Source organism: Capsicum annuum, chromosome 7, assembly GCF_002878395.1.
Source record: "Capsicum annuum cultivar UCD-10X-F1 chromosome 7, UCD10Xv1.1, whole genome shotgun sequence".
NCBI classification, from domain to species: domain Eukaryota; kingdom Viridiplantae; phylum Streptophyta; class Magnoliopsida; order Solanales; family Solanaceae; genus Capsicum; species Capsicum annuum.
The window spans coordinates 224289415-224305382 of NC_061117.1; the positions used below are offsets into that span (position 1 = coordinate 224289415).

Genomic DNA, 15968 nt, shown 5'->3' on the forward strand with positions numbered 1-15968 from the left:
TTATAAAACTTATTTTTCGTACTTTCACTAAGAAAGTCATTTTCCTTATTTATAAGGAATTTAATTTCTTAGAGGGAATGCTACGCTACTGTCATGAGAGGAGCCACCGTAGACGAAGGGTGGTTCGGTCCACGTCATTTTCCTTATTTGTAAGGAACTTAATTTCTCAGAGGGAATGCTACGCTACTGTCACGGATGGAGCCACCTTTGACGAAAGGTGGTTCGATCCCACATCCTTCATCCGAAAATTATATAGTGTACATAAATTAAATATTAGGAGCATATATTTAATTTTGCACACCCTTAACACAACTAAAAAAAAGATTGCACATTTTTGACCAAATTTCTGACTCCGCCCTGATTTAAACCCTCCATCTTAACCTGAAATTGTCTTTTTTGTTTTTTTTTTTACTAACAAAATAATATTCTGAAAAGTACACTTTTAGAATAAAGTTTGCGAATATATTCCTTTTCTCAATAGTAGAATATCGAATAAAGTTTTAAAGAGTAAGAGAATAAGTTACCTTTCAAAAATGTCAAATACAATTTTGAGAAATCAAACATACGAATTTTGACTAATGTAGGACAGATAGAGTAGATTATATAACAATTTTTCCTTCCTTATCCTACACTTTGTTAATGTGTAATAAGTAAGTAATAGGGAATTAAAACAAAAAAACAATTCGTGAAATGAATAAAACCTATCCATTATTAAGTCGAGATTTTTTATTCAAATTCAAATTTTTGAAACGAAGAAATTCTTGATAAGAAACAATACTTTTCTCTTAACTAATTCTACTTAACAAGTATCTGAATTAATCGGGTCAAAAAAAATTGAGATAATACCCATGAAAATACTAAACTTTGATCGAATTTTTAGTTGAGCATACTGAACTTTGCGGGGGACCTATTACCTCTAGACTTTTTAAAGTGGATTTAATTCCCCCAAAACTCTATACCCAGATTCAGACGCTTTTTGATCACCAAATAATTATAAGAAAAACAAAAGAGCAGCTTTAAATCATGAAATGAACATAACGTACATGTACAATATTGTGTACAATGCTAGGTACAAACTAATTCTAAATTCCAAAATCCCAAACTTCAATCTTTTATATACATGTACAACAATACAATATTGCTAGAATACTCCCCTAACTTAAATCTTGTAATCCTGCCTCTAAAACTTCTATTTTAAACCGAGGGTCTATCTGAAACAGTTTTCTACCTCACAAAGTAAGCGCAAAACTTGTACACACAACCTATCCTCCTTCGACCGACTGATATGATTACACTGGATATATTGTTGTAACTTGTCCTTCTTCGACCGACTGATATGATTACACTAAATATGTTGTATCCTCCTTCGATCGAAAGATATGATTAGACTGAACATGTTGTTGTAGTAGTACTCCCCCAAACTAAACACAAATCTTAATATCAGAATCAAAATTAATTCCCTTCAATGATTCAACTGATTTTTCTCTTTGCATTTTCAACTGATTATAGAAATTCCCAATAAATATTTCAGCTTTATTAAACAACTCTTGTTCACTAATCTCCTCTTCCACTTCTTCCTCCTCTTCTTCTTTTACTTCACTAAAATCTTCACCACTCCCAATAAAAAACAAACTTGGTGTAGAAGGACTTTTTTGTAATTTGACTTCATGATCCTTCTCAACTAATTTTGTCACCCCAACAATTTTCTCATAATCACATTTTTCAACCACCTTAGGGACAAATATTTGTTGTTTATTAATAGTAGTAGTATGTGGAGAAATTGAAGGATTTTTTTCATCATTTTGAGATTTGGAAAAAAAGGAAATTAAGCCAGCATCAGCTCCTAAGGAGATAATTAGAAGATTAACTATGAAATAAAGATATGGAATTCTTTGAGATGAAGATATTAGAGGAATTATAAGTACAAGGGTTGATATAAGTAAAAGCTTTAAAATTTGGGATTTCATAATTTTTTCCATGGAGGATTTTTTTTCCCAAAACAAAAAGAAAAAGAAATTGTTTACTAGTATTTTGAGGAATGAAAAATGTTGGCTATGAGACTTGGAGGATATTGGAGATGGCTTTGATTTGATATATAGAGGTTGATGACATAAAAGAACAATGTAGGGGCCTGGCTAACTTCATATTTATAACAAAATATAAAGAGTGGAAAAAGGTGATCTAGCCCTTGTCTTTATCAAATTAATAGACCTACCAAGTACGTGTTTGAACTTAGATATAATTCATTGATAATTCAAAAAATAAAGGTACTGTGGCCCGTTTCGCCATGAAATTTTTTTCCTTTATTTCAAAAAAAAAAAAAAAAAAATAGAGTTAAAAATTATGGTGTTTGGCCATGAAAATTCAAAAAATAACTTCAGAAATTTTTTTTGAAAAGAGAAAACAGGTTTTTGTTGTTTTCACAATTTTCCAACTCCAATTCCAACTTTTATTATTATTACTACATATAACCCCAATCTTTTAAATTTTTAAATAAAACTCTTCTTATAACATTACTTTTTCAATATTACGTATAAAACAGTTTTAAAGAATAAGATAATTATAATTTCAAACTTCCGTATCGCTCATGATATATATCTTAACTCGGACATCCATTTCAAGTGCATATCCCATTTTTGCACAGTAGGGTTATGAAAATCCACGAGAAGCGACTGGGCGTATTGTATGTGTCGAACTTCATCTGCCTTATAATGATGAAAAGATATTCCCTTAGTCTTTGCCCAGCTCTTCTTCCAGGGAAACAGTCTTTGATAGCGCTCTTGCCCGACTTTTCGTGATTTGTGGCCTTAAGAGAATCAGGAGATATTTAAATACTATCCTAATTAATATATATCTTTTTTTTTCTCATCATTATTTTTATCCCTTATTTATAATTTTCTCCCTTATTTAAGACATTATTTTACTACTAATTTATATTTATACCCATAAATATATAAAGTATTATATTTATAATAGAAATATACAAAGTATGTTATATATAAAGTTAATACCATGTATATACCATATACACATATATAAATATACAAAGTATGTTATATATGAAGTTTATATCATGTATATACTATATACACACATATATAAAAATACAAAGTATAAAGAAACATACTAAGCATATTTATATATTTGTGGTATATGATATAATATACCATAAATATGCAAAGCATGTTTTACATAAAAATAATTTTGTCACACAGAGTAAAATCTTTCATGTATAAGAAAATTAAAGAAATAAATTAGCGGCACCCTAAAATTTAATAACAACTCATCATTTTCTATTTTTTAGGAACGAAAAATGAAGAAAATAAATTAAATAAATTTCTAAAAAAATAAATTTGTTTGAAAGATAATATTTATTACCTAAAAAACAGGAAGTAGTGATCTGTTAATATAACATCTATCTTTAAAATTTTCAAATATGAGAAAACGGCTATTAATATAAATATTATATATGTCATAATTGAAATTCATTAAATATGGCCATATATATGTAATTAGTTTTTATAATAGTGGCTAATTGTGTTCCTTTTTCCATTAGTAGGTAAATTTTAATTGGGTGATTTTGATAGTTTGTAAAAGTTAGGGCATAAAATTATATTTTTAAACGTTTTTTCAAAAGTAAGAAAAAAATTCAAAAAAGATATGGTCAAACACAACTCCAACTCCAATTTCAACTCCAACTACGAAAAATTTTAGTTTTCATGACCAAACGGTTACTACAAGTAATGAAAATTAAGTTGAAAATAGATATTTAAAATTAAAGTTATATTGAGATTTTTTGCTATGTTCGAGAATCTATTGAAAGTAACCTCTACCTTTTAGGGGTCGTTTAGTAGAATGTATAAGAATAATGTTGAATAAGGTGTATTAGTAATACTTGTATTATTAATGCAAGCATTAGTAATACTGGTATTAGTTATGCAAGCATTATTTTTAATAGTGTTTGATTTAATATATTAAAAATAATATATGTTTACATATTTTTTATAAAATAATATTTATTTACCGAAATACCTTTTTTATATATAAATACCAACAATTCTATACTACTGTGTATACACAACTGTAAGAAAGCGTATGCACTGACAAGCTTCACTGAGAACACCACTACTTTCAAATTCCTCGTATGCACTGGCAAGCTTTACTGAGAATATTCAATGAATTCATTTGTTCATTGAATGCTTGGATACACCAACATTCCAAAATCTCGTATGCACCAAATTGCATTGAATATCCAAGCCATTGAATACTCAATTTGGAATGTTGGTGAATGCAAAATGAACAAATGAACCAGGCGAAGCGGATCTTGCCAGCAGCTGGTGTATCCAAATATCCAATGAATTCATCTGTTCATTTTCATTGTGCTGTATCCAAACATCCAAATATCCAATGAATTGATTTGTTCATTTTTATTGAGAAAGAAATCTAAGAAAGGTATGCAATCTTTAAAATTTAATTTTTACTTCTTCTCTAAATTCACTTTTCTTTGAAAACCTACTTTCACATATTCTCTATATCCAAAAGACTTGAAACTGAAATTGATGAAATTTGATCGAAATAAAAAGAAAGAAATCGGAATACAAAAAGATGTTTGATTAAGAAGAAGATGTGGAGAAATGGTGGAAAAAAGAATTTAGTTATTTTGAAGGGTAAATTTGTCATTTACTAATTCAATGCATGTATTGAAATGCTTTGTATTATTAATACATAAAAAAGAGTTGGTATTAATAATACATAGCTCAATACCTAATATAGTGTATAACTAATGTTTTGCATTAGTTATACAATGACAAAAAATGCACCAAACGGAGTATTAATAATACATAAGAATAATGCATATATTATTTTGATTAACACACTCCACCAAACGACCCCTTATTATCTTCATACACTCTACCTTCTCAGACTCTGCATATGAAATTATGCCGGAAATGTTTTGTTATGTTTGGGCATGCATTTATCTAGTTTGATATGTTTTTTCCTTTAATCGAAGGTCTATCGAAAACAAGCTCTCTACATATCAAAGTCAATATAACGTATGCGGGCAGTTATTTATATCAAACTTTACTTATGAAATTATACTGAATATATTATTATTATATTTATACACGCATTTAATTTAAATAAAATTTGAAATTTCTTCATAACCGATAAGCATAGGACATCATTTTGTTTTTTAAACATTTCTTTAATTTCTCAACTCTAGCGTGACAAGTAACCAGTATAGGTGGCACATTATCCTATCCTCACAAATGACAAACCAAGAAGATTTTAGATTTTCACTATCAAGGGGACAAGTGAACATGCCAGAAAGACAAAAAAGAAATCATACGTCAATTAAAAGGTGAAAAAGAAAATAATTCAATTCTAATTGGACAACTAGTGATAAGAAAATCCACCCCTTTTATGGCTTGCCTTCTTGCTTTTATTTTTTGTCCTTTGTTTAGGTAAGTATTAATCTCTTAAATTAGGTGTTTACTGATATGGGTGGTCTCCTTATTTCGTTGAGCTTAGTTAGAAAGAAAAAATATGTTAGCTCAATGACCAAATTTCACATGGTGCCACAGCAAAATCATCTTGATCTGAATGTCCAGCCCTAGACGTGAAATGAGATATAGTGCATTTGATATTTAGCACATATCAAAATTTCTCAAGAATATATCTCCAAACATACCACAAATGCAAGGGATTGTTTTGTTGCTTTCACTTCAAAAAGGGAGAGGCCTTCACTTTTGGTGTTTTTATGGTCCCCCTTCTTGCTTCTCACTATGTTGCTCTTTTGTTTTTTTTATCTTTAAACAAGAAAGAATAGTCAACAGCCTACAAACTTTTTGAACCAAAAGCAAAATAGATGAGTCTACCTACTAGGTAGGGCACTTTGGCTTTTGAAAGTTGTCATCCTATAGTCATGCTATTTCAATGTCGAGAGGGAGGATTCTCCAAGTCTTATAGACAAACCACTAGTCAATTCCCGAACCAATAAGGGAATCTAACACCCGTTCACCGCTAGGTTCAGCTGGAACATGGACGCAGAACCCAAATGGGAATGAACCTGAACTTTGATAACATGTAAAAATATGACATCTAAGTCTAACTCGATCCCAAATGCTAGCTCAAGAGGAAAGAATTGCCAAATCCATATAACCAAACCGTCAATCTATTCCCCAACTAATGCGGGACTCTAACCCACTCTAACAGTAATAAAGTTTATCCAAATTGTTGTCCACTTTTGGACATTTCAACTCATAGCCATTGCTTTCATTCAGACTAAAGAATACAATTCTAGAATGAAAGAGCTGTTAGAAAACACCTTTGTTTTATGCATCCCCTGCTTCCAGGTAATTCCATACATAATGTTCTGAGAACAGTTGCTTGTTCTCCCCATGTCTACAAGAAGCTATATTTGGAGATGAAAGCAATCTAGTGTATGCACTGACTAAAGAAAGTTAAAAAAACAACCGGAATAGTACGCCGACCAATCATCAGGGGTCAACATTCAGTGAAAACTATAAATAGGAGCTCAATCTAGTACATAAATTACGTGTTTGATTAAAGACAACACAGGATAGGCAAGAAACTAACCGAATTATGGATGACAATTTTGTATGTATAGAGTTAGTATGTAGGGAACTTTGGATCGACATTGTGAGCCCATGACTCTAAGCCCCCTATTATATCCTTAGCTGAACTGAAACCCAATTTGTGAAGCAATTCAACAGCCCTTTGTGAATCATTGCCTCTTCTGCATATTACAAACAGAGAAGCACTTGAACCACTGTCGAGTGAGTCTTTCTTTGCCTCTTTTTCCAACGAGGCAGATATTTCAGGCAATCTATCTTCCAACGTGGATAGAGGTATGTTGATAGAGTTGGGAAGTGAAACAATCTTATAGTGATGAGCAGGTCGAACATCCACTAATACATGTGTTTCTCCCTCCGTCACTTTCTCACTGTACTCTGTGCTGCTAATTCGAGCATCCACAGAAAGAAGGTTCAACTTCAATGGACCCTGAAACAATGATCAGTTGCACGATGAGCCACACGTGAATGCTTTCACTATGTCTTTAGTTGTATACAGAAACGATACAGAGGTTAGGACAAAGGGCAACAAATATCAGATACAATTGAAAAGTTGTAAAAACGAAATGCACCGGCGATAGCGGAGTTTGAGTGAACTTTTCATAGTCGAAATCCAGAAATGTCTGCCTTGTCAATACTGCATGATCTCCACAAGCTTCACACTGCAATGACCTTCCACGAAGTTTGACCTAAATTTGCAAGCGATATGATGATCTGAGATGATGACTATGCCAAGAGAATTGAGCAACGAAAAAGATATGTTGCGGAACATAGGAAAACGGATATATTTTTTTTTGATAAGTAATAAATTTCATTAAAGAAAGGGCAAAAGCTTGCCCGTATACAAGAAGCATACGAAAATAAAATATTGAAAGAAGATATTCCAAATAAGTTTACAATACATGCAAGAGATTGTGAAAGTCCTGATTGAATCAAAAAATAGGCATTTCGCACAAAATAGATTAGATCATTAGATATATGATATGGTTGTCTTTGAGAGTTTAAGTGGAGAAAGACATGTATCGAAAGCATTTGTAGACTATCTACTTCGAAAAATCTTTTTTCATTTTTAACGTTTTGAGATATATTTTTTTCATTGAGTTCTGAAGTTTAACTGTTTTCAAATCCTACTTACTATCTACGGAAGAGAAAATGTCTACACCAAAAAAATTTACAATCATGCTTAATAGGATGCCAAAAACAAAAACTGCATTTTTTGTTTTTTATCTAAATTTGTTTTTTAGCTCTCTGCTTAATAGGATGCCAAAAACAAAAACTGCAATTTTACAAAGAATAAAAGTGACAGGAAGTATGAGAAATTAGAATATCAAACACACATTACGAAATCGGCCTGATACAGCATCCAGAAGAAGCATTCTCCCAGAGAGTGGTTCTCCAACCAAGCTAGCAACCTTTATGGCCTCTAAGGCTTGAAGACATCCAATAACACCTGGAACTGAAGTGAAGGGGAAAAATAAAACTGAGAGAAGGATATAAAGTAAATATCAAACTGGAAACATCATATGTTTCAAGACAACGTAAATCCTACACATAAAAACAGAAAATAGTTCCACTCCAAAAAAGTTTCCAGGCTTGGCATGGCATCAATACATTCCTCTCCAAGTCTCTAAGAAAATTTCACATGTAAGAGATATAATATGAGATAATCTAGGAATCCAGACACTTCTTGTAAAAGGAAAAGACTTTATATGGTTATTTGGAGAGATAAACAACTTACCAACTCCCAGTACTCCGCTGTCGGCACATCTCTGACAAGCATTTGTGGGTGGAGGAGTTGGAAATAGGCATCGATAGCATGGACCTCCATTGTAATTGTAGACTGTCAGCTGCATAAACCATTCAGAGCATAGAGTTACCAATCAATTTAAAGTCTTACGGAGACACAAAAGCTCTGGGAATGATGAATGCTATCCGCAAATGTACCTGCCCTTCTAGTCCTAGAGCAGCTCCAGATACAAGAGGCTGTTAATACAAATAAGCCAGTTATCAGATAAATAAACCAACATTCAAATGAACTTAACATCCAATTCCACACTTGCACTATGAGCTTAGTATCTGTACGTCTAGGCAACAATATTCAATACCATATCACATGATCATACCATTAAAGAAGTTTATGAAAAAACTGTCTGTTAGATTAAAACGTGAAAGCTCCTGGAATAAAAAATCCAAAGGAAGGAAAGGTTATTGCATCCAAAGGCAATTGTATTGTGCATCATTGTTACCATAAAAATTTGTACAAAACGGGAACATCACAAGAAGCAGCTAAAGCTTTCCAGTAACTGTCAAAGAAAGAAACAGCTAACCTTCCCAAGTACAACGCAACAATCATTGATCATGTAGCGGCTTGGAGCATTGTCTGTTGCATCAACTACCACATCATATCTGAGAAAGATCATTAAGCAAGCAAAATGTCAAAATCACCGCACTACTAAAGCAAAAGAGGAAACTGAACCAACCAAAAACATCAAAAGAGACACATATAGGGAATAAAATCATACAGCCATATATAAATAGGTGTTACTAAACCATACTTGCTCACAATCTCTAAGGCATTGGACGTGCGGAATGCTTCTTTATGCTCCACAATCTGAGTGGAGGAGTTGATCCTGACGCAAATAGAACATTAAATGCAAGTTCATTGGTAGAAAAAAATTACTCTATCCGCGACTTACGAGCGACAAGCATCAGCAGCTGACTCTACTTTTGACTTTCCAATATATGCTTCAGTATGTATTATCTGGAATACAATGTCAACACCATAGCCAATAAGCTTATTAACACAAATGGCTAAAATTTCAAAATCACTTGGAAAAAACAGCATGCATCAAATTCAATAGCCAGCGCATAAAACACTACCTGCCTCTGCAGATTGTTAAGTTCCACTATATCATGATCAACGATACCTATTCGACCTGCAAAAGACCGGAATAAAAACATGATTCCTAACAACTCTTACAACAGAGCTGCAAAAGTTGTGAAAGTATACAAAGTGACCTAACGGCATTGCATAGTTGAAAATTCTTCAAAAAAAAATATGTTAATGCTAAAGTTTAAATCTATTGTCAAAAAGAATATTCCCGCTATATTCACTACGTTCTGTTTGGATGGTTGTTCCCTATTGTTTCATAACGTATTGTATTGTATTGTATTGTATTGTTTAATGAATACAACGTATGGGTAGATTATATCATTTTCCATCAGTATATAATGTCACACATCAAAAATTTGAAGGATAAACTTACAAAAAAAAAAATATGGTACGAGTAGAGCTACTAAAATAAGATTATTAAATAAGAAGTAAATACAAACTGAGAAAAAGAAACATCATAACCACATGGTCACACCGAATTGGTTGTCACACAAAATGAAACCTTTTGTCATTACCTTACATGGACTTAACGATGTGATACAATAAAATCTAAGTAAGAATGAAACCAAAGATATATTTAAACTAACAGCACAATACAATTCAATAAGTAACAACCATCCAAACAAGTTGTAACTCAATCCGAGAACAGAAAGAAAACTGGACTCAAATTAACATATCTTACCAACTCCACAAGCAGCAAGATATAGTAAAGCAGGTGATCCTAAACCTCCAGCTCCAATAACCAAAACTGAAGATTTCAATAGATTCGCCTGACCTAATTTCCAACAATAAATCTCACTTATCAAACAAAAATAGTTGTTTATTGATTTAAATTATCAAAAGCACACCTAAAATATCCCGATTTTTAAATTTCATACCTGAACGATAAGGTGTGCAAGTTTCCTACATAGACTATCACTAACTATTCATCAAAACATACCTCAATTATTAATTATTCACTTTTCCTACCTGAACTCAAGTTCAGGTATGAAACTCAAACAATTAATCGTTAGAGGTATGTTTTGATAAATAGATAGGAAGCTCACACGTCTGATAGTTCTTATGAAACTCAAACAATTAATCGTTAGAGGTATGTATTGATAAATAGTCGGAGATATTTCAGATAAGAAAACTCGCACATATGATAGTTTAGGTATAAAACTCAAAAAATTAATTGTTAAGAGGCATGTTTTGAAAAATAGTCAATGATAGTTTAGATAGAAAACTCACACATCTGATAGTTCTGATATAAAACTCAAAAAATCTAGATATTTTATGTTTGTTTCCTACCTGAACTATCACTGATTATTCATCAAAACACAACTCAACTTTAATTATTCACTCAAACAATTAATCGTTAGAGGTATGTTTTGATAATTAGTTTGTGACAATTCATATAGGAAACTCAACTCACACGTCCAATAGTTCAGGTATAAAACTCAAAAAAACTAGATATTTTAGGTGTGTTTCCTACCTGAACTATCACCGATTATTCATCAAAACACAACTCAACTTTAATTATTCACTCAAACATTTAATCGTTAGAGGTATATTTTGATAATTAGTCTGTGACAATTCATATAGGAAACTCAACTCACATGGCTGATAGTTCAGGTATAAAACTCAAAAAAACTAATATTTTAGGTGTGTTTCCTACCTGAACTATCACCGATTATTCATCAAAACATACCTCAAATATTAATTATTCACTCAAACAATTAATAGTTAGTGATCAGTCATAGTTCAGATAGGAAACTCACAGGTCTGATAGTTCATGTATAAAACTCAAAAAAAAAAAACTAAATATAATTTAGGTGCATTTTTAACAATGCTCACCGAACCTTGAACGCCAAATGAAGGAAGCAATAGGTGCCGACTGTATCTATAAATCATATCGGGAGATAAGCCATTTGAATTCCCTAAATTTCCATTGGAGAGTGATGATGCAGTATTTGAATTGAGTTCAAGCTGATGAAGTTGAGCTTCCAGAGACGATATTTGTTGCTCTATATTTAATTTTTTTGACTTCAAGGAATCGATTTCCTGGCGAATACGAGTTGCTTCGACGCTATTGGAATCCATCAAAGAAGCTAAGGAAGAATTTGAATATAGCGAAACAGAGGGACTAAGGATATTAGGTAACTTATAAACCCTATCGACCCCATATCCCTTTGAAAAAAAAAACGGAAAATTATGCAAATACCCAATTTATATTTCTAATATTACAAAAAATTTCAACTTCCTAAACATATTACAAAAATTTTAATGTATACGCAGAATGTCATGTATACGTTGGGTATGTTATATATATTAATAGGGATAGAGTAAAATAATTAAAAAAGTGAAAGAGAATGTAATTACTGTTGGTATTTAAGTTATTTATAAAAAAAAAATGATATAACTCTTTGGACAAAGGTTTTAAATTTAAAAAAAGAAAATGTTTAATTGATTATTTACGTGAGTTGAAAAAATATCATAAACATATGCCTTTATTTATCATACTTATACAATCTCATTCCTTTTATTTGATGTGTGATTAAAAAAATATATTTGAAGCTAATTATGTATCTTTATAAAAAGAAATGTATCTTTTTTTAATATATTATGTATCTCAATAGATCCAAAATATATTAAATACTAATTATGCTTTTTTATATAAAAAAAATATATCTTCGTGTATTAGAAATTAATTATGCATCTCAATAAATCTAAAATTAATATTTTTAATAATTATATAGAATATTAAATTTTCTTTAATAAAGTTTTAAACTATCAAGATTTTATGTTGTTTACCCTAAGTTATTTACATAATCTAAATATTAAGATATATACCTCTACATATTAAAAAATATATATAGATACACCATTGCACTTAATAGAAGTGCAAGAAAGCAAATTGAGATGAATTAGACGGGGTAATATGAATTAAATTAATAAATGAGGGAGTATAGATTTTAATTTATGTTACTTGAACTCTTTAGAAATATTATTTTATTTATGTTAAATTTTTTGAAAATTACTCTATTTTTAAATGGTGTAGTACGGATTAGATGATGTTTTTGAAACTTTCAAACAATATATGTTCCAATTACATTATTTGTGTATTTTATAACTTTTAGTATCTATTGATTATTATTTATTTTATCATGACTCTAGATAAGATATGTAATATTTTGTAAATATTTAACAAGATGAAATGAATTGAATTAAATGCATTGAGCTAATAAATACACTCTTCGTTTCCTTTTACTTATTACTAATTTTCTAATTGAAATTTTATTTTTACTTGTTATTTTTGACATGTCAAGAAAAAATAATTTTTTTTTTCTTATTTATCCTTAGCTTTAATTGTCTTTTCTTCCAATTAATTTTAAAACATAATATAAACACCATTTAATAAGAATATTATGATAAAATGATCATGTTATTAATTATTTTTCTTAATAAATATGTCATCTCAATTCATAACGATTAAAGCTGAACGAAGAAAGTAAGTAAATCGACATTCAATTTTCTCCTATATTAGAAGCCACAGTATGGCACGTGAAGCAGAGACGAGACCGTCGACATGTCTATTTGTCGACCTCTTCATAATTTTATTATATCAGTCTTAATTAGTTATTATATGTCATTTACATATTAGAAAAATAATAATATTTAATAAAAAATAAAATAGACATTTATACCATGTTTGTTGCTATTACTTCAACCGTAGTTTTACTATATCACTTCTAATTAATTATTATAAATCATCTAAATATTAAAAATTTAATAATATTTTATAAAAAAAAATAGACATAAAATGATAAATTAACTCTTGATGTTTTGAATTAATTTTGTTATATCACTTCTAATTAATTACTATGAGTCATTTAAGACATACCAACTTCGCTACTTCAATCGTGGTGTTTGATTGACTCTCAAAATTATATCAATATCGATTAAATTAAAATAGAAGAAAAATTAGTATAGATCATAATAATTAAAAATTTAAATTATTTTTAAAATATAATATACTATTCCACAAAAGTTTGAACAATGAGAGTATTATAAATTAACTAAAAGCTTAAAATAACAAATTAAGATGTCAACAAATATTATAAATTATAATAGTTAACAATTTAAAAGATCTAAGAAAATAATTAACCTGTTATATATTTTAAAAAATCTATTAGTTAAAAGGTACATAAAAAGTATTATAAATGACAATAATTAACAATTTAAAATATTTAAAAAGTAATTAATTTGTTATATATTCAAAAAAAAAATACGTAAAAAATATACTAATTACAATAATTAACAATTTTAAAAAATTTTAAAACATAAAATATTTGATTGATTTCCAAAATTTTATGAGTATCATATTAACAACTTAAAATATTCTTATACAAATTTTACTAATATAAATATAATAATATATATCTAATTAAGTATCATATTAAACCCGTGCGTAGTACGAAATAACCAAGTAGTATATTTATATTTAAATGCGTTGATCGAATTATGATTTCAAGAGCTAATTTTAACGATATATATTAATATTTTTTATACTGATGGTGCAATAGATGTGTGATGAGGCAATGTAATGATCCGCCACGTTTTGGGACAAGTGCTATGTGTTTAAAGTTCATAAGCTGTGTACAAAGGCACTCTTCTTCCACTTGCCAAACGTCTACATGCTAAAAAAAAAAAAAAAAGGAAGAAGAAGAAGAAGAAGAAGAATTGTTCTATGTTAAAAGAACTGATCACTTTTTTGTAACTTGATTGTGAAATTGCTATTGAAATCAGGTGAAGTTAGAAGGAGCATCCATTAATATGAGTGGCAATCAACTTGTGTACTTTTACACCACATCGTGTGTATGTCGATTGAAATTCCTGGCACGGTCCTTTGTTCCTACATTTGTGAGGGTAATATTTGTATATCTATTTTCTATGGTTTCTTCTTTGTTTATGTATTGCTTTTACTGTAAAATAAAGTTGTATGTGCTTTACCTGTATAGGAAAAAGAGTTGTGCTATATAGATGATCAAAGTAAAAATGGGTTCCAATAAATTTGAATTTTTGAACAGAGATGAATTAGAATATTAGTCTCTGGGTAACTTATTTCTCTTATTATCTAGGGTGTGTTATCATATTCTGTTGTTTGTTTTTTATGTTCTCTGCTTGGTTAACTGTTGTTTGTCACGAGCCGGGTTTATCGGAAATAATCTCTCTCCTTCATCTGAGATAGTGTTATGAATTGAGTACATTTTACCCTTCCAGACCCCGACTCAGGATTCCCATGTACTTTAAGACAAGTTCCTCGTCGATTTATGGATTTTCTTGTTCTTATAATTTAATTTCTTCAATTGCTATAGGAGCGGCTACGGCTTACGGAAGACACGACTCTTGAAAGGAAGGTGTGGAGGACGTGAATTAGGGCAGAGGGTTAGTGGATAGGAGTACGTCCGTAACGATAGAGAGGAGTGTTTTGTTTGTTTCTGGTGCATGTAGTCTCTTGTTCTTCGTAATGTTCCGAGGATGTTGATCTTGAATATATGGTTTATAGTATTACTCAGTCGATGTCTTATTTCTTTATTATTATCTAACGGTGTGTTATCCCATTTTGTTATCCCATTTTGTTGTTTATTTTTATGTTTTTTGTGGTTATACTGTTATTTATCCCGAGCCGGGAGTCTATCGGAAACAACCTACCTCTTTACTTCATCTACCCCCCGGGAATACACCGGCTGTGATGATGATGTTGTTGTAATTGTTACAATCGCTTAATTAATTTAGTGTGATATGTGGAGGCAGAGGTATAGCAAGGAAAATTACCAACACCATGCAGAAGAGAAAGCGCCAACTACAGAAGAGGAATTCATAAGAGTTGCTGAAGAAATGGCAGAGGAGAAAGAGCATCAAGGCTTGAGCAGCCAAACAGTGGACAAGGCACAAGATGCCATGAAAGAGGCTACTACAAGTGATTCTAATCTTGAAAATGTCAAGGAAAGTTGTAAAGAGGGAAAGGGTAAAGGGGACTTTCATAACACTGATGATCTACTTAAAAGTGGCCCACAAAGCCAAATTAGTAGTTAGTTAGATATTGTAATTAAGCTAGTGATGCAACTTTTAGTGTTCTGATGAACCTCTTGACATGTAAGCTTCTCTTAGTTGTACTTCCTTTGTTTTTAACTTTGATGGGATGTTTTAATTGGGTGAAAACTCATGACAAGTGTTATAGGATATTTTACTGCCTCAATTGCTTCCATACTGCAGATTTTTCTTTTTCATTTCTCCTTTAATATACACACAATGGTTTTTCTTCTTGGGTTAATTAGTTTTTTGGTATTAGGAACTACTTTTGAAGTTCAAAAATTCATAGCTCATTTGATCTGAGCAGTAGCAAGCTCAACATTTAAAAGGAGAGCAAAAAAAAGGTTCCATTTTGAATGGTTCCAGGGAAAAATTGACTCATCTTTTCTAGTGTGGAGCAAATG

The 15968-nt window shown here is 30.6% G+C and overlaps 2 protein-coding genes across 3 annotated transcripts; one reads left to right on the plus strand and one right to left on the minus strand.

Annotated features, from left to right (window-relative positions):
* Window positions 1–6482: 6482 nt before the first annotated feature.
* Window positions 6483–11678, minus strand: LOC107878745 (adenylyltransferase and sulfurtransferase MOCS3). Its single transcript, XM_016725855.2, has 11 exons — window positions 11331–11678; window positions 10172–10264; window positions 9477–9532; window positions 9293–9357; window positions 9152–9226; window positions 8924–9002; window positions 8541–8579; window positions 8335–8443; window positions 7934–8052; window positions 7169–7285; window positions 6483–7026 (listed from the first exon to the last, which is right to left on the minus strand). Exons 1-11 carry the CDS (start codon window positions 11569–11571, stop codon window positions 6634–6636), a joined length of 1386 nt encoding a protein of 461 aa, XP_016581341.2. The 5' UTR covers window positions 11572–11678; the 3' UTR covers window positions 6483–6633.
* A 2474-nt stretch (window positions 11679–14152) lies between these two features.
* Window positions 14153–15714, plus strand: LOC107878747. Of its 2 annotated transcripts, none has more exons than XM_016725857.2 (2): window positions 14153–14397; window positions 15268–15714. In XM_016725857.2, the coding sequence occupies exons 1-2, from the start codon at window positions 14305–14307 to the stop codon at window positions 15565–15567; spliced, it is 393 nt and encodes a 130-aa protein (XP_016581343.1). In that variant the 5' UTR covers window positions 14153–14304; the 3' UTR covers window positions 15568–15714. The 2 variants fall into 2 exon arrangements, with proteins under 2 accessions (XP_016581343.1, XP_016581344.1); XM_016725858.2 differs by having other exon boundaries at window positions 14154–14397; window positions 15286–15714.
* The last annotated feature ends 254 nt before the right edge of the window (window positions 15715–15968 follow it).

What these genes read in the sequence shown, in the direction of transcription:
- LOC107878745 (XM_016725855.2), bottom strand. Translation starts at nt 11,571, where the DNA reads ATGGATTCCAATAGCGTCGAAGCAACTCGTATTCGCCAGGAAATCGAT. An exon ending in GCCTTAGAGATTGTGAGCAA is followed by an intron (nt 9,003 to 9,151) that starts GTATGGTTTAGT and finishes GATCTTTCTCAG; the next exon opens with ATATGATGTGGTAGTTGATG. An exon ending in GTTGCGTTGTACTTGGGAAG is followed by an intron (nt 8,580 to 8,923) that starts GTTAGCTGTTTC and finishes TTGTATTAACAG; the next exon opens with CCTCTTGTATCTGGAGCTGC.
- LOC107878747 (XM_016725857.2), top strand. Translation starts at nt 14,305, where the DNA reads ATGAGTGGCAATCAACTTGTGTACTTTTACACCACATCGTGTGTATGT. An exon ending in TTGTTCCTACATTTGTGAGG is followed by an intron (nt 14,398 to 15,267) that starts GTAATATTTGTA and finishes TAATTAATTTAG; the next exon opens with TGTGATATGTGGAGGCAGAG.